General features: G+C 49.5%; 2 protein-coding genes across 2 annotated transcripts; one reads left to right on the forward strand and one right to left on the reverse strand.

Moving 5' to 3' along the window:
• The first annotated feature begins 1,193 nt into the window (after positions 1-1,193).
• GUCA1A (guanylate cyclase activator 1A) lies at positions 1,194-7,970 on the forward strand. The gene is made up of 4 exons (XM_061146706.1): positions 1,194-1,394; positions 6,760-6,909; positions 7,277-7,370; positions 7,684-7,970. The coding sequence occupies exons 1-4, from the start codon at positions 1,194-1,196 to the stop codon at positions 7,854-7,856; spliced, it is 618 nt and encodes a 205-aa protein (XP_061002689.1). The 3' UTR covers positions 7,857-7,970.
• A 2,525-nt stretch (positions 7,971-10,495) lies between these two features.
• On the reverse strand, positions 10,496-22,686 carry GUCA1B (guanylate cyclase activator 1B). Its single transcript, XM_061146084.1, has 6 exons — positions 22,618-22,686; positions 20,530-20,651; positions 19,874-20,118; positions 12,979-13,128; positions 11,536-11,656; positions 10,496-10,623 (listed from the first exon to the last, which is right to left on the reverse strand). The coding sequence occupies exons 1-6, from the start codon at positions 22,632-22,634 to the stop codon at positions 10,496-10,498; spliced, it is 783 nt and encodes a 260-aa protein (XP_061002067.1). The 5' UTR covers positions 22,635-22,686.
• Positions 22,687-24,980: the final 2,294 nt, after the last annotated feature.

The raw sequence follows: 24,980 nt of genomic DNA on the forward strand, positions 1-24,980 counted from the left end.
CAAATAAATAAATATTTAAAATAAATATTTAAAAAATTATATATACACACACACACACACACACACACACACACACATATATATATATATATATAAAATAGTCTATGGCCAGAGAGTGTCCCACTAGAGATCAGAGAAAGATGTCGCTGCATAGATGGGCTTCTATTCTCAGCCAGGGACGCTTCCAGGACCAGCGGGTAGCAGCACACTCACAAACACACATACACACACCCACACATGCCCCAGGCCACTAGGCACACACTCAATGTCCCCTCCCCCTGCCCCTGAGTGGTGATGGTGTCAGGTTCAGAGTGAGATGGAGGGCTGAATTCTAGCCTCCCACAATGGGAAAGATGCAGCTTCCAGGAATGTAAGTGTGTATGTGTGTGTGTGTGTGTGAGGCTATGTGTATTTGTGCAGCTTTATGTAAAAGGAGTTTTTCCTCTGACTTCTCTGGTCTCGTCCGGGGAGCCCGTAAACTCCGCATCGCCCAGACCCTCATATGTTAACTATCCGTGATGTTAATGGAACCCCTCTGTCATGACAGCCAGGGGCAGTGCACAGCCTGGGTAACTACACAGCAGTCCTCCCAAGGGCCCTCAGCTGGCCCAGCTCTGGAAGAGAAACCAGATCTTTCTCATTGGTACCTCAATTCCGTGTCTGAGGACAGGAGCCAGAAACACTGAGCACCCATTCAAACCAGGAGAAGGGAGTGGAGGTGACAGGATCAGAACAGCTGTTGGCTGGCCACCCACTTTGTCCCCATAAGAAGGGATCAGGAGATTGCAAATTGGGTAAGAAAATCCTCTCACCTCCAGCTCAAGACTGTAATCCTGGGCCTCTGGTCCCCTAAGCTTTGTTCTATTTTCGCTCCTCTTCTCAGAGTGAGCGGGTCTCCATTGGCTGCAAGGATTTAGTGGGGACTTTTAACACGCGTTCTCCGGCAGCCCTTGGATCTGGTGTAGGCTTGCACAGCCCCGGTGGCCTCCTCTCTTCTGCTCACCTCCTCTAGTCATTTCCCTGCACTTTGGGATTCGTCAGGCCCTTCCGCGCTCAGATCTGGGGAACTCAGGCTTGTGGGCGAGGAGGGCCCAGTGTTAGGAAGCCCAGCCGCGCTGGTGTGGGGACCAGCGGTGACCAGTGGTGACAAGAACCAGTGGCCCTTGGGCATCAGCCTCCCACGGGCCTGAGCGATGGGGAACATTATGGACGGTAAGTCGGTGGAGGAGCTGAGCAGCACCGAGTGCCACCAATGGTACAAGAAGTTCATGACAGAGTGCCCCTCCGGCCAGCTCACCCTCTACGAGTTCCGCCAGTTCTTCGGCCTCAAGAATCTGAGCCCGTGGGCCAGCCAGTACGTGGAGCAGATGTTTGAGACCTTTGACTTCAACAAAGTGAGCCGGGCTCTGGGTGGGGAGCGCTGCAGGGATGCCCCGGGGGCTAGTGAGGGGGTCGGAGGGGCAGGTGTGAGGACAGCTGGAGGAATGAATGTTTATCTGGGAGACTGAATGTCTACGTCAGGGACTGCAGTTTTCAACGTCCATTGAGCACCTACTGTGTGTCAGGCGCTGGAGGTTTAGAAATGAATCAGCCCTTGTCCCCGGGGAAGAGAAAGACCCCGGTCAGTGCCCTCGGAGGCTAGACGTTGGTTTCCTCTGCCTCTTCCACATGCGTAATTTACCCCAGAACAAGGGTGAACACTTAACAAGACGGTCGTCGAGCACCTACTAAAAATGCTTGATGCTACTCCTGGTGTCTCTGCAGAGGCCCCTAGATGCTCCCAGGATGCAGAAGGCAGAGGGGTGGAGGGCAGAAAGCAGGGTGATGAGCTTCAGGCCTGCTGGTCTGGGGTGGGCAGGTCCACGTTGTTTGGGTCACCCATCCCATGATGATCTGTGGACCCTAGAACTGGGGACAGTCAGGGTTGCCTGGTCACCAGGGTACTCCAGGCTACTCCAGCTCCCAAGTCCCCAGTGACCTCAGTTCATCCTAAGAGGACCTAATTATAGACGTTTCCCCAAGGGATCACCTGGACGCACCAGGATAGGGCTTCCTGAGAAGATAGAGGGGGCACTGTGAGTTTCCATCCCTCGTTTTCATCAGCTGGGTGGCCTTGGAGCCCATTTCTTCCCTGTTCTGCCTTGGCTTATTCACCGTCAACTGTCATGGACATCAGGAGCATCAGTTAAGATGTTTCTTGGTATTTCAGAGCAAACCTTCCGTTTATTTGGAGCAATTCAGTCAAGATGTGGTGGTAGAAGAATGTAAATCCACACATCTATCTCTGCCTCCCTGCTGGCCCCCACCTGGGCTGCTGCCTCCTCCAAGGTGAGGGCAGGAAGCTGCCAAGTGTCCACTGCACGCTGGGGAGACATTGCCCAGAGCTTTTCCGGCTCCCCTCACTGCCCAGAGGGTCCCAACATCATTGTAGGTGGGGCTTCTAGGGAAAGCTGAGGCTCAGAGGCTATTTAAAAACTCACTAATATTTAGGATCAAGGGGCCAAAGCAGCTTATGGGCTTTGAATCCCAGCCTCAAGGGCAGCATTGTGGTGCCTGAGAGCTTTCCTAAAAGGGTGCAGGGTCAGAGTACTGGAGCTCAAGGTACAGAGACCAAGAAGGGATGGCATCCTCACGCTAGACCCCTGAAATACTCCAGAAGAAAGGATCTTTCCTGAAAAGGTGTCAGAGTCCATGGTTGAGCCTCAACTCATTATACCCACAAGCACTGAAGGAGCTCAGCTTCTTGCCTGTTAAGGAAACCCTTTGGATCAAGATAACCCTTTGGATCTCAGATCTAAGATGACACTTAGGACACCGGGGCGGGGCAACCCCTCAACTCTGTATTTGGCTAACCGAGTCATCCAAATGCTAGCTCTTCAATTTCTGTCAAAGTAAGCACCACTGGTGACTCAGACAGTAGAATTCACCTGCAGTGCTGGAGACCCAGCTTCTATCCGTGGGTCAGAAAGATCCCCTGAAGAAGGGAATGGCAACGCACTCCAGTATTTCTGCCTGGAGAATTCTATGGACAGAGGAGCTAGGCAGGCTACAATCCATGGAGTCACAAACAGTCGGACACAACTGAGCAACTAATGCTTTCACTTTTTTTTAAAAGCACCACTTGTATTGTCCCAAACCCGACCTCTTTAATTCTACTCACACCCCCGCCTTAGGGCCTGGGTTCCACCAGGCAGTCTTCTTCCAGAATTCCGCTCAGCTCACAGCTTCCCCAGCTGCAAGGCTCTGGTCAAATGTCTCCTTTTCACTGATACCTGCCCTGAAGTCCTGGTTTCAGCGCTATTTAACTGGGACTAGTCCCCACCCAGGCATTTCCTCGACCTTCCATTTTCCCTTAGAGCATGTCTCATCTTCGTATTAGAAGATGATGTTGAATAACATTTAGCTGCTATGATTATGGTCAATCTCCCTGATGGAATGTGAGCTCCACAAAGGCAGGGATTTTTGTCTTTCTTTTTCATTGCTGTATCCTTTGCACCTAGAACAGTGCCTAGAACACAGTAGGAGCTCAATCAGTATTTTTACTTGAGTGAATGACTATATGAGGAATTATGAGTTTTATGGACTACTTATATATAATATATATTAATTTACATTCATACTTGCTAAACTGAAGAGCATCTTTGTAACATTTGAAGTGTCTTGTACACTGAAGGCATAAATCACACTTTGGACACTACTTCCACCCACTGCCACCAGCAAAAGGCAGTGGGGCAGGTTGGCTACAAGATGGGACCCAGGACTAGGAAGTTGTTTTTTTTTTTGACTAGGAAGTTTTGATACAGAAGACTGGAAGTTTTGGGGAGGGCCAACAATAGCCCTTGGGCCTATTTTTGTCGATGAAGTTTTGTTAAAACACACCACATGCATTCTTTTGCAGATCATCAAAACTGAAATATGTGCTATGTGGCCCTTTGTAGAAAAAGCTTGCCAGCCCTTGAACTAGAAGAGAGTTGTATCCTAGGGAACTGCACCAGGTGGGCAGGGTTTGGGGGTACGGTCAAGAGTAGGGAATGTGACCAGGGCAACTCACATAAGCTTTGCTTACTTCAGAGTTTTGCCTGAACTTGATTGTGCCTGGCAATCACACAGGTGCACACAAATCAATGTAAATCTCCCATCCCTGCATCTGAGCACTGGGTGGCAATTAGGAGACTCAGTTTATTAATATTTATTTATTTATTTTTTGGCTGCGCCACGAGGCTTGTGGGATCTTAGTTCCCTGACTAGGGATTGAACCTACACTCTCCCGGCAGTGATAGTGGCCGAGTCCTAACCACGGGACAACCAGGGAATTCTCAAGGAGACTCGGTTTCTAGGCAAGGCTTTGTCATTCACTAGCATGTGGCCTAACCTCTCTCACCTTCAACTTTTCATCTGAAAATCGAGATAGAAATACCCAGAGGTGGTTGTGAGATTAAATGAGTACAGTGAGTGAAATACACATCACCCGAAGCACACAAAACAAGTTAGTATTGTCGTAGTCTTATTACTGATCTAACCCAGACCACAATCCTGAAAGGCACACACTGTCCTTCTGTTTCAGAACTCAGACCCTGAGGCTATCTGACTTGTCCAAGGCCACGTCTCTCCCAAGACAGGGTTTGGGTCTTTCTGGCACAAATGCACGTGCCTTTCCATTGCCCCATTCTGGCCATTTTTTATTACAAAAAACTATAAAATTAAAAATTTTAATTACCAAGAAATGACAGCTCATTGTAAAAGTTTCCAACAATACAGAAAGATAAAAAATGAAAAGCAAAGGGTCCTTACCCTGCGTCCCCTTGCTGGGGGCGGGGAATCTCCACAGTGGTAAGAAAGCAAACCTCTTGCTTCTCTGAACATGGCTGCAGGGGGGGCCTGGCTCTACCATGACAAAGACCCTGAGAGGAGGGTTGGTCAAGGAGTGATTGAGGGGCTTCCCTGGTGGTCCAGTGCTTAAGATTCCGCACTTCTACTACAGGGGCATGGATTTGATCCCTGGTTGGGGAACTAAGATCCTGCATGCCCCATGGCACAGCCATGTGTAGGAAAGCCCTTGAACACAAGGAAACACCCTGAAAATATTCGCTATGATTTTGACTTCCATCGTGGAGCTCAGAATGGTCGAGGCCTCACCTAAGGCCAGCACACAATTGGGAGCTCTTAGAGGCCTTCCTGTTCCATCTCTGCCACGTCCCTAATAACAGTACCCCAGCCTCTGCTTGCACACTTTCAGGGACAGGGAGCTCATTACTGCACGAGGCTGTCCCTTCCACTGTGGGCAATTCTGTCTGTTAAAGAGTTCTTCATACAGACCCCAAACCTGCCACTCAGTAACTTCCTGGTTTCAGAGTGAGGGTTGTAAGTGGAGCAATAGGGGCTGGACTCCGGGTTCACAGGCTCTGAGTCCAGTACCCCTTTCCTTTCAGCACTCAGCCTCTCTGCAAGACACAGGCTTCCCTTTCCCAGCTTTTCATGGCTTGGGCAGAAGGTGGGCAGAAGCAGGCCTGTGTTTCCTGCTTCCCTGACCTTATTGGTAGGGCTGGCAGGGCCAGGCGGAGAGTCAGCTGCTGAACATATGGGGAGTCCTGGGGAAATATCCTGCAGCAATATCTTGTACCACCTTCCCCCATGGCCAATCCCTCCAAGACTCAATGAGGGCACCGCCTCCCCCAGGAAGCCTTTCTGCTGCCTTTGCCTGGCCGCTCTCCTGTCTGTGAGTCCATAATGTCCCGTCCAGATGTGCTGTCCCCGAGTATATGTCATGATGGCACCATGATTTCCCTATAGTGATGGTAGTAACAATGTGTGTGTTAGTTGTTCAGTCGTGTCCGACTCTTTGTGACCCCATGGGGTGTAGCCCATCAGGTTCATGTGATTTTCTAGGCAAGAATACTGGAGTGGGTTGCCATTTCCTTCTCCAGGGGATCTTCCTGACCCAGGGATCAAACCTGGGTCTCCTGCATTGCAGGCAGACTCTTTACCTAATCTGAGCTACCAGGGAAGCCTTGGTAATAATAATAATAGTAATAATAGCTGGCATTTACTGAGTGTTTACTATGTGCCAGGCAGTGTTGAGTGCCTTACATACCTGCATTTATTTAAGTCCACATCAATTCCATGGAGGTGGGAGCTATTATAACTACTACGGATCAAGGGTCATGTTGAATCCTTCCTCCCAGATCCTACATATTTGAGACGGTGGGGCAGGATTCCAGCCTGTGTCCTCAACGGTGCGCTCCCATCAGGACGGGCTTCTATCTTACTGAGTTCTGAATCCTCAGTCTATCACAGCACCTACTCGGTGCTCAGTAAGTTTCCAAGAATAAAGGGAAGGAGAAAGGCACTCGATGCCTCCAAATCTACCTCTATTCCTTATCTAGGCGCCTTAAAGCTCATTCAAATTACGCCCCTGTTCCTAGGGGGTTGTGTCTCAACTACACACATCTTGTAACCATACCCACCAAACTGGAAAAGGGCTGAAGTTTGAGGATCACAGTGACGGCTGGAACCAAAGTACCTGTGAAGTGATAGCAATAAGCCATTTACACTCCACTGGGGGGTTGCCTTATCGGATTTGATAAACCAGTGGGGTAGGTAGGTTGGACTATGAAGGACTATGAGGGATGTCCAGGAGACAAAAGCAGGTGGGCGCCAAGGGGGCGGGGCTCAGCGTCTCCTGGGCCCTTGGGGGCTCCGGGGGCGGGGCCGGGGCGGGGCCTAGACAGACGGGCTCAGGCGGCCACGCCCCCCGCCCAGGACGGCTACATCGACTTCATGGAGTACGTGGCGGCGCTGAGCCTGGTCCTCAAGGGGAAGGTGGAACAGAAGCTGCGCTGGTACTTCAAGCTCTATGACGTGGACGGCAACGGATGCATCGACCGCGACGAGCTGCTCACCATCATCCGGGTAACTCCAGGTGCCGAGGGCCGGGCAGGGGCGGGGCCGAGCTGAGAGCCGGGGCTGGGTCTTCAGCCGGCTGGGGTCTGTCCGCGCGCTCGGAAGGGGGCGGGATTGAGACTTAGGGTCCCCGCGGAGGTTCGGGCCTTCACCAGCTGCGTGACCTGGGCCAGGTTCCCCTGGGCCTCAGTTTCCTCTTCTGCACCAAGAGCTGTAGATGCGCATCCCCAGCTCCGTCTGAGGCCCCGGGACACCTTGACTTCTACTCCCGTCGCTCCCCGACTGTCCCGTCGGGAGCTTGCTGAGCTCTCTCTGCCCCATCCACCGCTGAGACGAGTTAGGACCGATCCTCTCACTTCTCCTTCTTCCCTCCCAGGCCATCCGAGCCATTAACCCCTGCAGCGACTCGACCATGACCGCCGAGGAGTTCACGGATACAGTGTTCTCCAAGATTGACGTCAATGGGGATGGTGAGGCCGCGCTGGGGCTCCCCAGGGGAGGGTCACTGGGGGTGTCACCAGGCTCAGAGGGGGAGAGGGCAGGAGGCGAGAGGGAGGCACAAAGGGGCCACTGCTGGCCACCTCCTCCGCCTGCCTCCGCCCTGGCCACGGAGCTGGCTTTGGGGATGTCTGCACCAGACTTTGGTCTCTGGCTCCTTGGCCGGCTCTGTTCACAGCCACTTCCTCCAGCCTTGGTTCTCTCCCCCTTACAAGACTGTAGCTCTGGGCCGGGTCAGCAGACGTGAACGCCTCCTGCCCATGATGCCCTTTCTTTCTACCCCAGGGGAACTCTCCCTAGAGGAGTTCATGGAGGGCGTCCAGAAGGACCAGATGCTCTTGGACACGCTGACCCGAAGCCTGGACCTTACCCGCATTGTGCGCAGGCTCCAGAATGGAGAGCAGGATGAGGAGGGGGCTAGCGGCAGGGAAACTGAGGCCGCGGAGGCTGACGGCTGAGCTCACTGCCTGCTCTTTGTGTACTGGGGAGGGTGTGTACGGTGGTGCCTGGTGTTTCATTGTTGTTTTAATGCTAGATAGAGTCTACTGAAATTAAAGGCCCAGCTCACTTCTTAGGGGTCCATGGTAGCAGCACAGGGGCAGGAGTCCAGAAAGGGGCTGGGGGGGGGGGGTGCGTTCTGGAACTCTCTGTGTGACTCAGCTGGTGGTGACTGCTTCTTGCAGCCTTCAGCATCCGTCAGGCTCCTCCCTACCCCCTTCCTGCACCTCCCCCAGCTTTTACCAGCTTTTCCACTGAGCTTCTCTGGTTCCATGCTGTTTTAGACACAGAAGCTCTGAGGCATTCCCAGGACTCCAGTGGGACCCTGCAGATCTGGTGGCTGCAGCCTTCATCTGAGTACTGTCACATGCCCGCCCTGCCCCCAGCATCCCAGAGCCTATTAGAGTGGTCTGTGTTGATTCATTCCTCCCTTCAACAAGCGTTTCTCGAACAGCTACTTATATTAATGCTAGATGTTACACGTGCAAAGAAGAGGACAGTTTGCATTCTCAAGAAACTCACAGCATCCTTATCAAACAATATGCCAAGAGAACTTATGATACTATAGACAGTCCTCCTTAATCCATCGGGAACCTGTATTTATTCAGAAGTGACTACACAACACCCTCATTCTTCCCCTGCTGGCCCCTCAGTGCCATGTGGTATCACATGGTACCCCATAGGATGGCGACTCATTGTTAATGGCAAGTGTCCCAACCATCCCTGATCTAGCCTAAATCCCTCTTACCACAGTAAGACCTGACACCCGTTGGGAAGTGGAACAGTCTCTTACAGGGGGCCCTCTCCCCATTCTTTGCACACTCCAGCTTTAGGAACACCTGACCAAGACCCTGGGGAGAGACACAGGCTGGACTAGTTGTGATCACTTTTTTCAGAGATGCTCTTTCCTTCTGAACTTTGAGTCTTCACTTCAGCTGGGTGTAGGGGAGGTTCTGGGAGCAAATGAAAATCCAAGGGGGTGGGAGGGAGCAAACAAGGGGAAAGTAGGGGGTGGAGCCCCAGCCTGTAGCGAGCCCCCTGGGATGGAAGAGAGGGGGCATTTAGTTCACACCTGTCCTGTCCATCATGCGGACCACTCTAGACTGGAAGTCAGCCGGTGCCAGAGCACAGACATGGACGGAAAGTGGAGCTCAATGCCAGGGGCAAAAGGGAGTTGACATTTCTGCTGCTTCTCTTGGTGGCTGCCTCTTGGGAAATGCTGGAGGTCAGAGCTGGGAGGGTATCTGGATAGAATTGGGACATTTCCTCAACCTCATTCACATACCATCTTCATGATTTGGAACATATCTGTGTCCCAGCTGGATTACTGTTACTTTTTAATTGACTATTTTTTTAACCTTACATTTATTTTTACAGTTAACTTTATATGGATATCATGCCCATGAAATCACAGGATCTACAAATTAGTTTTATTCTTCATACTTCAACACAAAAACATATCTATTCACATGGATTTCTTTTTTGAGTTCCTCAGTACAGCCCCCTGCAACCAGAGTGACTGCTTTTTTTTTTTTTCTTTATTTTTTGGCTGCACTGCATGACTTATAGGATCTTAGTTCCTGACCAGGGATTGAATCCAAGCCCTCAGCAGTGAAAGTGCAGAGTCCTAACCCATGGATTGCCAGAGTGACTGCCTTTTAATCTAGTTTCTGTATGGAGGTTGCACATAGAGTTTGTATAACAAAAAGAATCCCATATCTAAAAAAGTAATAATCTGAAAACTGCTTGTCGAGTCCAGCCTGCTCATGGTGCAGACAAAACATCTAGGTCAGGGAAAAGAAATGCCTGCCATGGGTCACACAGGAGTTGGAGGCAGAGCCTGTCCTAGAACCCAGGCTGGCCGGCCCCAGTTCTCCCCAGAGATAGAAGAAAGGTTCCTCCATCCTTTAAGGAGACATACTTGGCTTGTGGACTTGTGATGGTGAATTGTGGAGGGTCCATTCTGGGGGTCAGGGTGGGAGAGCTGAGTGTGAGGGATGATGGGTAGGGAGGATTGGAAGGGGCTGGCGGAGCAGCACCAGGGCAGAGCTGAAACAGCCCCTTTAAGTACAGTCTACCCCCTCCAAGGGCAGGAAGAACAGTCCTCGGGATCCTGGGGGGGATGTAATTGTTATACATCCCTTCTCCCCAATTCCTACCTTTCCTTCAGAGTCAACAACACCTGCCAGCCCCACCCTTCTACTAGTCAGTTTCACACTATGTGGGCATTCTCATTGCTAATTTCATCTACGGAACCCCTACCCCTAGATCTCCCTGCTTCCAACTAAGAACCAGGTAGGAATCTGTGGGAACCCCACAGTCACCTAGCAAGGCATAGCTTTCCCAGAAGCAGCTGAAGGGGGAGAGGAAGCCAAGTCCCTTCAGTACCCAATGAATCCTCCCAATGGAATAGCCCTATTGGCCATTTCAGACTAATGACCCCTGCCCTCCCCACTCAGCTCCACTCCTTGCAAGGGGATGCCAGGAAGTTCAAGCCAGGATAAGAGTGGGCATAAGCAGGTTGAACCAGGGACCCTCCCACTGCTCTGGAAACCTGGTGAGTCTGGAGTTTTGGAGGTCTCCCAGGACCCCGGAGCCCTCAGAACATGGCACTTTTCCGCCTCTGCTGAGAGATCCAGCTACTGGGGTTCAGATCCATCTGCAGCATCTTCATCACCCACTTGTCACGACGGGCACCTTCAACGAACTCATTCAGGGATAGCTGGCCTGAGCAAGGAGTAGGAGAAACAGTCATGCCAGGTCGGGGAATGAAGAAATGGGGTGGGGATGTACACAGACGAGCCTGCGGTCTCAGGGCCTGAGCTTGGGCTTTCCTCCAGGAGTCTCCTGGAACCTCCAAGGGTTTCTTCAAGGGACTTGCTTTGCAAATTAATTCAAGTTTTACTTTTGCACGTGGGACCCTTGAAATGTTCTTTTGCAAATGAATTCATTCAAGTTTTACTCCTGCACATGGGACCCTTAAAATGTTTTTGAGGGCTCTTCTGGGTGTGTTCCCAGCCAACTGCCTCTTTGCACAGCCTGGGGCTGGGGCGCTGAGCTACAGCGAGTACATGACCCCATTTACTCCTTTCAGTTATTCTTATTCCCATTTTCCAGGTGAGGAAACTAAGATCAGGCTGAGAGGGTAAATGAAGCATCCTGGTCTGCCTGACTCCAAAGCTCCTCTTCCTCCACGGCACTTGCCTGGCAACTCCAGCAGGAGTTTTTAATCCCGCTTACAAGCCTCACAGGGCTTCCCTGGTGGCTCAGCGGTAAATAATCCACCTGCAATGCAGGAGACGCAGGAGATGCTGGTTCGATCCCTGGGTCGTGAAGATCCCCGGGAGGAGGACATGGCAAGTCACTCCAGTATTCTTGCCTGGAGAATCCCCATGGACAGAGGAGCCTGGCGGGCTACAGTCCATAGGGTCGCAAAGAGTTGGACATGACTGAAGCGACTTAGCACGCACACACTAGCCTCACATGCTAGTGACAGCCTTGTTATTTTATGTTCTCTTCTCCACACCCATCTCACTGCCGGGAAGTGAAGGGCCTAGTCTAAGGTGACGTGGAGGAAGTGGGGTGACCCAGGATGGGGAGACCCCGCCCCTGCCCCACCATCGTCTCTACTCCAGTTACCATCTCCATTTTCATCCACCAGAAGGAAGATCCTGTCCACGACCTCCTCGGGCGTGAGCAGCTTGCCTTGCTGCTCGGCCTCCATCTCCATACTGCAGGCTTTCTTCAGCTTGTAGATGGACTGTGGGAGGGAAGCCAGTAACATCCCAGAGACCCTGCACGCTCTGGACCCCCCCACACAACCCACGTCCCTCGGCACCTCGTCCTCAGCACTGCCCCCCAGTCTGTACATCTGAGGATCACGGGACCGAGGTCCAGACTAAAAGTGACCTGTGCTAAGGCTGTTTCCTCAGGGTTTCACAGCCTAATTCCCACCGAGGAGTTCCTGGCTTCACCCACTGCCCCATTCCCACACCATTGGTGTTTCCACTGTGAGCATCAGAGCTGACACCCAAAACCTCTAACGAAGGCACAGTGATGGCCTAACCTCCACTTTACAGGGAAGACATGGAGACTTCAGTAGATTTGTGGGTGTGTGTGAAGTGTATGTGTGTGAGATAGGATGATGGGAGATACAGGTGTTTGGGCTGCAGAGATAAAGCACAGGTGTCTCCCTTGCCCTGTTTCTGGCAATGAGGCAATGTTCAGAAGTGAAAAGGGGCAGAGACAGACCGACGTGAGGAGTATCCTCAGTCCTTGGCTGGGGCTCTCCTAGGACAGAGGTGTGAACTAGGGGTCCCCACACCTCACTGCCCAGCAAGCACGTGGCACAAAGCAGGCACCACTACAGGCAGCCCAGCATCTCCTGGTGGATGAACTTGAGCGAACCACACGACCTCCACGGGCCGATTTCCTTTTCTGTAAAATGGGCCAACATCTCCCTCCTCAGAGTGAAGCTCTGGACAGTAAGAGGCTAATGAGGGTTTCGTGCAGATTCTGAGCCAGAGCACTTTTTCCCCTTGCTCATTCTTTCTAATAGTCAATCAGCTTTGTTGATCTTTCCAGAGAACCTACTTTTGCTTTCAATGACTCCTTGAGCGTTTGTGTTCTGTTTTGTTAATTTCCATTCTTTATTAATTCTCTTCTTTTGCTTTCTTTGGCCTTTTTTTTTTTTAATTTGTTGAGATGACTTCTTGGATTGTTGATTTTCATTTCAGTCTGTTATTTTCTAGTACATACATTTTAAGGCTACAGATGTTTCTGCAAGCTCAGCTTTAGCTGCATTCCAAAGTTTTGTTATGTTAGTATCATTACTCAGTTCATGATATCTTGTGTGTGTGTGATACTGGTTTTTTTGATTCATGGAGTATTAGGAAGTAGTGTAATTTTCAAACAGATGGGGATTTTCTCATTCTCCTTTTGTAATTGATATCCAGCTTGATTTCTTGGTAGTTGGAAAGCACACTCTGAATGATCCCAATGCCCCTTCCCACCCCCAGGCCCAGGGGCCCCACTTCAGCATCCAGCATGCCCAGGTGCCCCCACCCCTCAGCGGACACTGACCTCCACGATGTCCAGCAGCTCCTGGCGGTCGATGCAGCCATTGCGGTCCTTGTCGTAGATCTTGAAGGTCCACTTGAGCTTGTGCTCCAGCGTGCCCCTCAACACAAGGTTCAGGGCTGCCACGTACTCCAGGAAGTCAATGGTGTTGTCCTGCATTGGGGGTGGGAGCTGTGAGGCTCCCTTCAGCCCCCCCACCCCGTCTCCTGGGAGCACTGGTAGGAACTCTATTCCAGGTCACCCTCCCTGAAACTCAGGGCTTGGCCTCCCTGGTGCATGCATGTGCCTCTGCATCTGTGCTCGTGGTGTTTTCTGCCCTGGGATTCATTCTCAGTCTCCGTGATCACCCAGTCCCACCTGTCCTTCAAGGCTCAGCTCAATGGTCCCCTCCTACAGGAAGCCTTCCTTCTCAAACCACTTCAGCCACAGTGACCGCCCTCTCCTTCTTCCGACACTCCCAGCTGTTGTTTTAGTAGCTAAAACAGTCAATCCTAAAGGGAATCAACCCTGAATATTCATTGGAAGGACTGATGCTGAAGCTGAAGCTCCAAGACTTTGGCCACCTAATGTGAAGAGCCGACTCACTGGAAAAGACCCTGATGTCCGAAAGATTGAAGGCAAGAGGAGAAGGGGGTGACAGAGGATAGCATCGCTGACTCAATAGACATGAGTTTGAGCAAATTCTGGGAGACAGTGAGGGATAGGGAATCCTGATGGGCTACAGTCCATGGGGTTGCAAAGAGTCGGACATGACTTAGTGACTGAACAACAACAAGATGGACTGTAGCCCACCAGGCTCCTCTGTCCATGGGATTTCCCAGGCAAGAATACTAGAATGGGTTGCCATTTCCTTCTCCAGGGGATCTTTCTGGCCCAGGGATCCAACCCACGTCTTTACCACTGAGCCACAAGGAAAGCCAAGCACCTACCGTCTCTTCTACCCTCAACTGCTCTGTACGTGTGTCTCACTCTCCAGCAACAGTCTATCCTCCAGGAGAAAGGAGAGGGGTTTACATTGCTTCTGTTTCTCCTCCACGCCTAGTACAGTGCAACTTCTGCCCAGAGTCTCATAACTATTTACAAATTTATAAAGAAATGATTGACTTAAGTCTGACTATAAGATTAACATAGTTTTGAAAGGAGATTAGAAAGCAGGACCTCACATATTTCAAGGTTGGGACCTCAGCTCTCAAATCCCAAATCAGAAATGGGAATCATCAACTCCCCCAGGAGCATCTGTCATTCCCATGACTTTGTAATCAGGATGGCATCACTAGCCCAGAGCCCCTCTGTCCCACTGGGTCAGGCTGAGTGGGAGCCTCAACCCCTGTTCAAGGGGTGCCTGGGTGGGCAAGGTATAGACAACAGTACAATACAGCCCCACATGAGGGAAATAGCAAAAACTTAAGGAAAAACCAAGAAAATAAAATGAGCCTACCTCAACACCTCCAGAGTTTAAATCAGCATCCTTTATATAAAGGTCCTCCATACTCTGGTCCTCCATACTCCTCACTGTGTAAATATTTACCTAATTGAGGTCAGGCTGTAGCTATAGTTTTAGTTACTGGGTTTTTATTTTAAAATTTCCCATGCCTTCAAAATTATTTAAAATAATACCTTTTTCTTTCTTTGAGGAGTACTGGGCAGTCCCTCTTGTTGAGCATGGTTTTGATATTTTACATTATACAATGAACATCTTATGCATATGTATTTTTTCTTATGTTTCTGGTAATTCCTGTAGGGCAGATTCTTAGCAGTTGCTATTTGTTCTGTTTTCCCCCCACTAGTCTTTAATGCACTATTTTTGTAGGTATATAAGTTCTATGAATTTTTAAATTGATGTGTAGTTGATGTACCATATAAGTTCTAGGTATACAATATTGTTGTTTAGTCGTTAAGTTGTATCAGACTCGGACTCTTTTTCGACTCCATGGACTCTAGCCCACCAGGCTCCTCTGTCCATGGGATTTCCCAGGGGGAGAATATGGGGGAGGGTTGCCATTTCCTTCTCCCAGGGGATCTTCCCAACCCAGGAATGGAACCCGAGTCTCCTGCATTGATAGGCGGATTCTTTACCACCCAGCCACAAGGGAAGGTCCTAGATAGTGATTCATAATTTTTAAAGATAATACTCTATTTGCTGTTCTTATAAAATATTGGCTATATTCCCTGTGTTATACAATATATCCTTGTAGCTTATTTATGTAATAGTTTGTACCTCTTAATCTCCTACACCTGAATTGCCCCTACCTCCTTGTTCTACAAAATTGTATCACATGTGTAGACACATGTAGATACGTAGATACCAGTAACTCTCAACACAAAGAACCTCTCTTGTGTTACCTCTCAAAGGTCACATCTTTCTCTCAACCATAACACTTGGCAACCGCTGTTTTGTTCTCCATCAATAATATTTTCACTCTGAAGAGTATAAAAATAGAATCATATAGTGTGTAGTTTTCTTTCACTCAGCACAGTGCCCTGTAGATTCATCTCAGTCACTGTCAGCATCAACAGTTCCTTTTTTTTAAACTGGTGAATGGTGCCCCATTGTATGAATGGTCCCTAGTTTGCTTTCTGTTTGCCCATTGAAGGTTATTTGGCTTGTTTCCTGTTTTTTATTCCCCCCAACTTTATTGAGGTATAATTGCACAATAGCCTTTTAAAAAACACTGTGTAAGTTGAAGGCATACAGTGTGGTAATTGGTTGTCCTTTAAAAGACTATTTTCATTAGTAATTATTATTTGTTAGGCTTTCTAAAAACAGATCTTAGGTTTCTTTTTATTGGCCATGCCCTGGGGCGAATAGGATCAAACCTGCACCTCCTGCATTGGGAGCATGGAGTCTTGACCACTGGATCACCAGGGAAGTCCCTTAGGTTTCTTTTTAAATAAGAATTAAGTTAGGAAATTATGCAAAATGGTGGGAGGTGGGTTCAGGATGGGGAACACATGTAAATCCACGGCTGATTCATGTCAATGTATAGCAAAAACCACTACAATATTGTAAAGTAATTAGCCTCCAACTAATAAAAATAATTGGGAAAAAAAGAAAATTATGCAAAATGGACCATTTGTTTTACATACATCATCCTCAGGTCTGCTATCCCCATTTCATGGATGAGGAAACTGAGACTCAGAGGTTTAATAAGTTCCCTAAGAAATCCCCACCCAGCAAGTGGCAGAGCCTTCAGGCTACATGCCTTCTCCAGTTCATCGGGTTGGGGGAAATTTCTTACTCCACGCAAGGTCTATTACTGTCTAAAAAATGAACCTGGTGGCTAGCACCAAGGGGAGTAAAACACACAAACAAACCCCAAATCACCAGCAAATTTCTACTCTTCAGATCTCTAGATTTCTTCTCTGTCTAGAACTTTCTGTTCTCACAACATCCTGTCTCAACATGATGCGGTTTCCACCGTGACCCCTCACCTCACATGTGTCTCCGTGTGGAGCAGCCCTTTCCTGACAAGTGGTCTCACGTGTGAGTTTACTGCAAACCCCAGGACCAGTTCTGGGATGCTCCCAGCAGGGGCTCCGCTCATCCAGTGCGCACGCGCTGTCGTCAGCTTCAGTTACCCACGGAGGCTGAAGATGAGGGAAACGCCTGTCTACTCAAGAGCTGGAGCAGAAGTGACAAGCGTGTGATCTGCTCTGTGGGATTACCTGCCTCGTTTCTCCCTGAATTGGCTGCATTTGTGAACTAGCCCTGACCTCCCCCCAGCACTCGTTACATAAGGACCCTGAAGGACATTTGACCTTCATCCTCCCTTTTCCTCCATCCAGAGCATTACAGGCAAGCACCAGAGATGGTGTTACTACCTCCACCAGGAGGGAGCATAGTAGCAGAGACCAGGTGCCCCTACCTCCTTACCACCACAAGACTGTTTTCACCACCACAGATCTTGACGTGTGAGCTAAATCTAAGAGCTCTTTTGACTTTATCTGCCCCAGATATCTCAGATCAGTTGCTCAGAAATAAGACTTGCTGATTGTAAAAGTTGTTCTGAGGTGGGAAGTGGAGTCCAGCAGGAGTTTGGAGACAAAGACTAAGTGGGAAAAGAAAAGGAAGAAAGCTTAGCTTCTGACAGAGGAGCTGAAAACACCTGCTAGGAGAGCTCTTCCTTACAGCAGGAGGCCAACTAATAAATAGAGAAGGGACAGTGGAGATAGAAAATGATCAATGGATGCCAAACCTAGGGGCTGATCATTTGATGAGCAATAGGAAGTTTACTTAGTCTCGAAGTATGAATACCTCCCTATAAGATGCTTATTAATTACAAAGAAGAAATAGTCACTTAACAGTGAAATCCAGCAGACATCACATAGCTAAATGATGGAAGGGACAAACCAACATCATGTGCCCTCTGATGTCACATGCTCAGAAGCACACAGCATCTCTTCTGGGGCATTAATTTCTGTCAGAAGTGTAACCTGTATCTCATCACAAGGCAACATAGGGTAAACCCAGATCACGGACTTGCAGTCTTTGAAAATGTCAGAGTCAAATAAGATAAAGAAAAGCTGAGACTAAAGGATCCATAGGGCATCAGGTCTGGAGGCAGAGGGAAGGGATGGACAAATTGGGAGATTAGGATTGACATATATACAATACCATGTGTAAAAGAGATAGCTGGTGGGAACCGCTATAAAGCATAGGAGGCTCAGCTTGGTGCTCTGTGATGACCTAGCGGGGTGGGATGGGGGTGGAGTGCAAGAGAGCGTCAAGAGGGAGGGGATATATGTATAAATATGGCTGATTCACTTCATTGTACAGCAGAAACTAATGTAACATTGTAAAGCAATTATACTCCAATTTTTTAAAAAAGGCTAAGGGGGAGATAGGACATTAAATGCAATGTGTGATAAAACTTAAAAAAAAAAAGGTTGTAATAGGCGTCATCAGGACAGTAAACCAAACATGAATATGGATTGTCAATTAGATAACAGAACTTATTAATGTTGAATTTACTGAGTTTGATCATTTATTAGGTTAAGAGAATGCCCTTGGTTTTAGAAAATACAAATTAGAATACTTGGGGTAAAAGGGTGTGATGTCTATATAATTTTCTCTAAAAAATATATATTTATATGCATAATATACACATATATTGTGTACATGTATGTATACATGTATATATATATATAATACATCACACAGAAAGAATAGTAAAGCAAATGAGTCAACTGTAAACAATTGGGGAATTTTGATAAATTGTAAATGGGAATTACTTGCACTATCCTTATAATTTTTCTGTAAAGTTAAATTGATAAATTCATGGGTGTGAACCTTGCCACATACTACATGATATATTTGTTTACTTTTCTTCTGACATTCAACACTTCAAAAAAATCATTTCCTCTCTTAAACAGCACAACAGACTGCCTTCTAGGCAGGGGCGCTTGCCTGGGATGCAGGACCCCTGAGTTTAAGATCTCGGGCAAATCAATTCACTGAATTTGGAGTAACAACCTCGGCCTGCTCTCTTCCAGGGCTGCTGCTGACTCAGAGACGTCTGTGGAAGGAGCTTTGGGAAGGCTGAAACTCAGTTACTGAGATCTGGAGAGTGGTCACCTCCAAGGTTTTTGTTGCCGCGATGATGCTGACCCCGCCCTACCGCCCCCTACAGGCGCAGAGGAGATGTGCACTGACAGTACCAGGGGCAGAAAGAAGAAAAGCGTTAGTCGCTCAGTCGTGTCTGACTCTTTGCGACCCTGTGGACTGCAGCCCGCCAGGCTCCTCTGTCAATGGAGTTCTCCAGGCAAGAATACTGGAGTGGGTAGCCATTCCCTTCTCCTGGGGCATGGTGGGACCTAAGAAGCGTTCCTAGTGACTCACTCTGAAAAGTAAAGCTCTCCTCCTACACAGAAGTGGGGTATCCACTGCTTTTTCCAGATTATCTAGGTCCAACCCACTGGCCCCTCAATCTGAAGGAGTGAAACAGGGGTTTGAGGCAAACTTAATGGTTTAAAGGACTGTGGAGGCACTGGACTGGGTGGCCTTAAATAATGACGGGGTTTCAATGTTTAAGGGCTTTCCTGGTGGCTTGCATAGTAAAGAATCTGCCTGTAAAGTGGGAGACCTGGGCTGGATCCCTGGGTCGGGAAGATCCGCTGGAAAAGGGAACGGTAACCCACTCCAGTAGTCTTGCCTCGAGAATTCCATGGACAGAAGAGCCTAGTGGGCTACAGTCCATGGGGCCACAAAGAGTTGGACACGACTGAGCGACTTTCACTTTTACTTTTTTCTATGTTTAAATTCAATTCCCAGGTGTACATTTATAAAATATATTATCTTCTTAGCTCCTGGTGCCAACCATGGACTTGCAGAAACTCTGTGGATGGATGATTTCATGGAATCTTCCATGGCTTGAAGAGCAGAAAGAGACTTCTGCAATAATCCTCCATCCTCAAAGTCCAGGAAGGAGCCTCCTCCAGCGTTCTGGGCAGGAAGAGCTGATCTGTCTCAATTAGAAGGACCCTCAGCAAGGGGGCACTCATGGGCTGTGCCAAGATAGCTCCATCCATTAAACCCCTTACCTTTAGAGCAAGGAGAGCCCTGATGGATGTGGAAAACCACGTCCTGTCCATAAATACACGTAGAAAGGACCCTGGGTCTTTCTGCAGAGCCTCGCTTCAGCTCTCAGGAAGAGGAAAAGTCAGATGAAAGCGGAGAAATGGAAAGAAAAGATGGGAAGGAAGAATGATGGGAGAGGGAGAAGAGTTTGGAGGAAGAGTGAGACAGAAAAGGTGAGAGAGGATGGAGAGGAAAGAAGAGCTGAGGCCGAGCAGGAGGACTGGCCAATGGAGCTCCCACCGAGGGTGCTCCTTTAGTCAAGGATGAGCCCTGGTCATCCTCAAGGATGAGTCAAGGATCCTCCCCCTCGGGGCACCTTACCCCGTTCTTGTCGAAGGCTCGGAACATGCCCTCCACGTATTGGGTGGCCTCCTCGTTGTCTGTGACCTTGAAGAAGCGCTTAAACTCGTGCATGAAGAGCGTGCCGCTGGGACACTCCTCCAGGAACTTCTTGTACCACTCCTGCAGCGACGCCACGTCCACCGCGCCGTTCTCCTCCGCTTCCTCCCAGCTGAACTGCTGCCCCATCCTGGCCCCAGGACGGCAGGGAGCACGGTCTCTGCCTCCTGCTGAGACGCGGCCGATTGATTCCTTTGGCGAGGGCCCTCTTCCTACCTCTTCTCTGCTCTGCCAGCCTCTTCATCATCTCCTGGCCAACCGAACGGGACGGGCAGTGGGGGTGGGGGGTGGGGGCTGGCAGCGAGGGGGCAGGACCAGGTCAGCTAAGTGCCTTAAGATTAGAAGATTGCCCTGGAAGGTCTGACCTCCAGTCGGCTAAGCTCCCCCAGCCTCACCCCTCCCTTCAGTCTGGTCAACCACTCAAGTAAGCTGCCCAGTAGATTCTGAAAAGGGAGAAGGGGCGGAAACAGAGGTAGGCAGACGGAGGGGGAATTGGGAAGGCAGGCTGAGACCCTCCCATCGTACACATGGGCCCTGTCACTTTCGGTAGGGCACCATGCAGCTCCAGGGAGGCCCACCTTGGAGACACAGGAGACTCTGATATCCAGGGAAGATGCACGTACAACTCCTAGCCCATAAAACAGAACTGCTGGTGAGCTGGGGCTGGCCCTCCACTTGGTCTAGTGGGAAGCAGCAGGATCTACGATGTGAAGGGCTCTGGGTGAGCAGCTCTGTCCCCCCCATTGTCGGTCCCCAGCACCAGGGGTCCCCAACCTCCGGGATCTAATGCCCAATGATCTGAGGTGGAGCTGATGCAATAATAATAGAAATAAAGTGCACAATAAATGTAATGCACTTGAATCATCCCCAAACCATCCCCTATTCCCAGTCTGTGGAAGAACTGCCTCCTATGAAAACAGTCCCTGGTGCCAAGAAGGCTGGAGACCGCTGTCCAGCACGATACCTGAAGCTCCTTTACGGGCCAGACCCTTGAGTCTTCACCCATGACCCAGGGGAAGCTTGGAGTCTTAACCACCGGACTACCAGGGAAGTCCCTTCTCTCTCCCAGAGATGACTGTTCCACCACCCTTCCAACTTCCTCTGGCTCGCACATTCGGCTGATGACCTTGTCACATCCTTCACTTCACAGAGAAGATGCATCAGACACACCTCTCTGCACCTGTGCTCACACACCCAGCCTCTCTTCCTGGTTCGATGGATGCAGTCCCTTTCCCACTTCTCCACCTGTCAGCTCCTCCACTTGTTTCTAGCTGTCACCTCCCTTTGCCCAACCCAGCACTCCAAGTCCACAGCCATCCCTTTCTCTTCTGCACCCTCCACGTGTCCTGCGCTAACGGATCATTCCCATCTGCAGACGTGCCTCAACACTACCCCTATTAAAACAAAATAAGACAAAAATTCCTCCTTGACCCCACAGTCAGAGGCCACCTGTGACTCTCTGGGGCCTACTTTTGCCTTCATGGGTTATAAGATAAAGATTGATAATTAAACAGTAAATAATGATATATTAAAAGTGCTATTTGGGGACTTCCCCAGTGGTCCAGTGGTTGGGAGTCCGCCTGCCAATGCAGAGGACGCGGGTTTGATCCCTGGTCCAGGAACTAATATCCCACATGTCACGGAGCAACTAAGCCTGTGCACACAACTCCTGAGACCATGCGCCCTGCAGCCTGTGCTCTTCAAGAAGAGAAGCCACCACAGTGAGAGGCCCGTGAACCACAAACGGAGAGCAGGCCCTGCTCGCCACAACTAGAAAATGCCTGCGTGGAGCAACGAAGACCCAGCACAGCCATAAAGAGAAATTTAAAACATGAAAGTGCTATTTTATCATTCATTTGTAAAAAGAGGAATATAATCCAGTTCCAGTCCAGACTGCATTATATTATTTTTGAAAGAAATTAAAACATTTAAATTAAAAAATATTGTGGGCCCTAGACACTGTGTGCACTAGATCCAATAGTCCTGCCAGTTACTGCTTCCCTCCGGCCGCTGTCCTCACCTTGGCCCCCTCTTACAACAAAACCCCTGATGGAAGATGTTATTTTCTGAAAATGGCACTGCAGTGGGTCTGGTCTCACGTGTTCTTTGCATCATGGGGAAGAGCCGATTTCTCCCTCTCTTCAACCTGGATGGGACTTTGCAGTACTCAACGAAGAGAATGGGCTATGTGATGCCTAAATGCCTGGCTCTCCCCCAGGACTTGCCCTCGGAACGCAGCCATCATGTTGCGGGGAGGCCCAGGGCTTCCGGGTGACAGCCAGGGTCGGCCACCAGACGTGTGGGCGAAGGGGGCCAGTGAACCTACTGATGCCTCCAGCCCTGGCCTTCCAGCCGCCCCAGCTGATACCACACAGGGCAGACCATGTCCCCGCAGAGCACTGACCGAACTGTCATGAAGCTGTGATATGTTGGGCATTTTTGAAGGTAGCAACAGATAACTGAACCTGTTTCACATCCCCTTCTTTTATAATTTTGGCTGCACTGGTCTTAGTTGCAGCACATGGGCTCTTTAGCTGCAGCATGTGAAATCTAGTTCCCTGACCAGGGATTGAATCTGGGCCCCCTGCATTGGGAGCTCAGAGACTTAGCCACTGAACCACCAAGGAAGTCCCTCCTCTTCATTTCTTACTCTCTCCTCAACTTACTCCAACTGGATGCTCATCCCCGTCACTCCATGGAGAAGGCTTTATGATGACCAACTTTTCTTGCAGATTCAGCACCGCCTCCCAAGTTCTTTCTTCAAACACTTTAGGGTTCAAGGACTCACGTGGAGCCTGGTTCCACTCCGACCTCACTGATTGCTCATCTCTTTTGCCAGCACCTCCTCCTTTTAAACAAATCTCTCTGCTTGGGCTTTCCAGGCTTGTCCTCAGGACTGTGCTCCTCTCTACTCATATGTGCTCCCCAGATGAGCGCATTCACCCTGGACATTACACACCATTTGTAGCTTCCAGATTCAGGACCCCAGCTACCTACCAAACATTTCCACTCAGATTGCAGACTTACCAAGGCCAAAACCAACATACTGATAGCCTTCCTAAATCCCTGCTCAACCCTTCTCCACCTCAGTCATGGAATCACCATTTATCCAGTTGCTTAGGCTAAAATCAAGGAGTCATGCTGGAGTCCTCTCTTTCTCTTAGATCTCCTTTCAGCCTACTAGGAGGTCCTTCTGTCAGCTCCACCTCCAAACTTATTCTTAATATAAGTTTCCCATCCCCTCCATCCCTGCAGCTCTGTCCAGGCTACATCCTCTCACTGGTCCACTGCAGCAGGTTCTGCCCCACCCTTCCCATCACCCCTTCCTTTCAGTCCATACCAAGCACCCAGAGTGTATTCTAAAGGGTAAATCAGATCCTATCACTGTCCTGCTTCAAACTCTCCCACGGCTTCCCACTGACACTTAGGATAAAAGCCACACTCCTTCCCATGGCCATGATCTGGTCCTACCCACTTCATCTTCACGTTGTTCTGCCCTTGTCCTCAGATGCATCACACTCACTGGCACTTAGCATTGACTGGTCCTGCTGCTTGGACTGCCCTTCCGCAGACTCTCATCGTCTCCTCTCCTCAGAGAGAACTTTCCCAATCTTGTCTCAAGTAACAGTGAAAGTATCAGTCGCTCAGTCATGTCTGCCTCTTCGTGACCCTATGGACTGTAGCCCACCAGGCTCCTCCGTACATGTAATTCACCAGGCAAGAATACTGGACTGAGGGATCTTCCCAACCCAGGGATGGAACCCAGGTCTCCTGCATTGCAGGCAGATTCTTTACCGTCTGAGCCACTATTAGTGGCTTTCATCTCAGCAAACCACTCAAGTAATTTTGTCGTTATCCTACTTTAGTTGCTGCCTAGTGCTTAACTGCATATCTATGAAATGATCTTATTATTTTTTCCCCCATATCATGTCTTCTCCACTAGAGTCTAAGATCCCAGAGAAGAGGGGCTTCACCATACGGTGAAGAATTTCCAAAGCCTAGAACAGTGCTTGGCATGAACAAGGAATTCTTGGCACAAACAAGACTTGTTGAGTAACTGAGCAAAGCGCTTGGCACATGGTCAGAGTTGAATTCATCTGAGATATTACTTCATACTTTTACAAGACAACTGCCTTTGATTCCTTGGAGTGTCTGGGTTAGCAGATGTATGTTGATGCGAAGAGACAAGGTGATTTTGGCACTGGGAGAGGCCTCCAGTTATTTTCAACCCTGTCCCCATCTCAGAACACCTGAAGACAACATATGCTGTCACTGTGGCTGTGTGAAGATGGTGTCACCCCTATCTACCTCTTCACATTTGTCAGTATTTGGCCTGAGTGACTTCACTTTCACTTTTCACTTTCATGCACTGGAGAAGGAAATGGCAACCCACTCGTGTTCTTGCCTGGGGAATCCCAGGGATGGGGGAGCCTGGTGGGCTGCCGTCTATGGGGTCGCACAGAGTCAGACACGACTGAAGTGACTTAGCAGGAGCAGGCAATGTTGAGGAGTAAAGGATGATACCTGTGTTCAAGAGACCATATGAATGAAATAGAACTTCATTTAGCCTCTGGCTGAGGAATCTAAAATTCAATGGGCTTTTCATGTGGGTCAGTTGCCCATGACCTGCCCTTAACTACCGCTGAGCTGTTGGGATATAAATATATCGTTTTAAAGAGGCTTAGGACTCCACAGACAATGATAGCTCGCAGTGAGTAACAACAGTAAGGCTTTAAGGAGGGCAAGGTTAGGAATTGAGCAGGGATTTGGAAAGGGAACTCTGGGGATCCCAGGCATTTAGCCCTAAGCCTGGCTTCAGGGGTATGGAAATGCATGTGAGCAACAAACCAGTCTACAGAGCCCGAGACAGGCCTGGCCTGCAGCCCCACAGCTGTCACTGCACCAGGCTTCCTGTGACCCAGGAGGCTCCCCCTGACTGGCGCCTACACTCTCCTGTGGCCACCGGAGACAGTCAGGACCAACATCAGCCTTGAGACCACAGGGATCCAGCTGTGGGTTATGCTTCTGG

The sequence above is a fragment of the Dama dama genome, chromosome 7 (assembly GCF_033118175.1).
Source record: "Dama dama isolate Ldn47 chromosome 7, ASM3311817v1, whole genome shotgun sequence".
In the NCBI taxonomy this organism is placed as follows: Eukaryota; Metazoa; Chordata; class Mammalia; order Artiodactyla; family Cervidae; genus Dama; species Dama dama.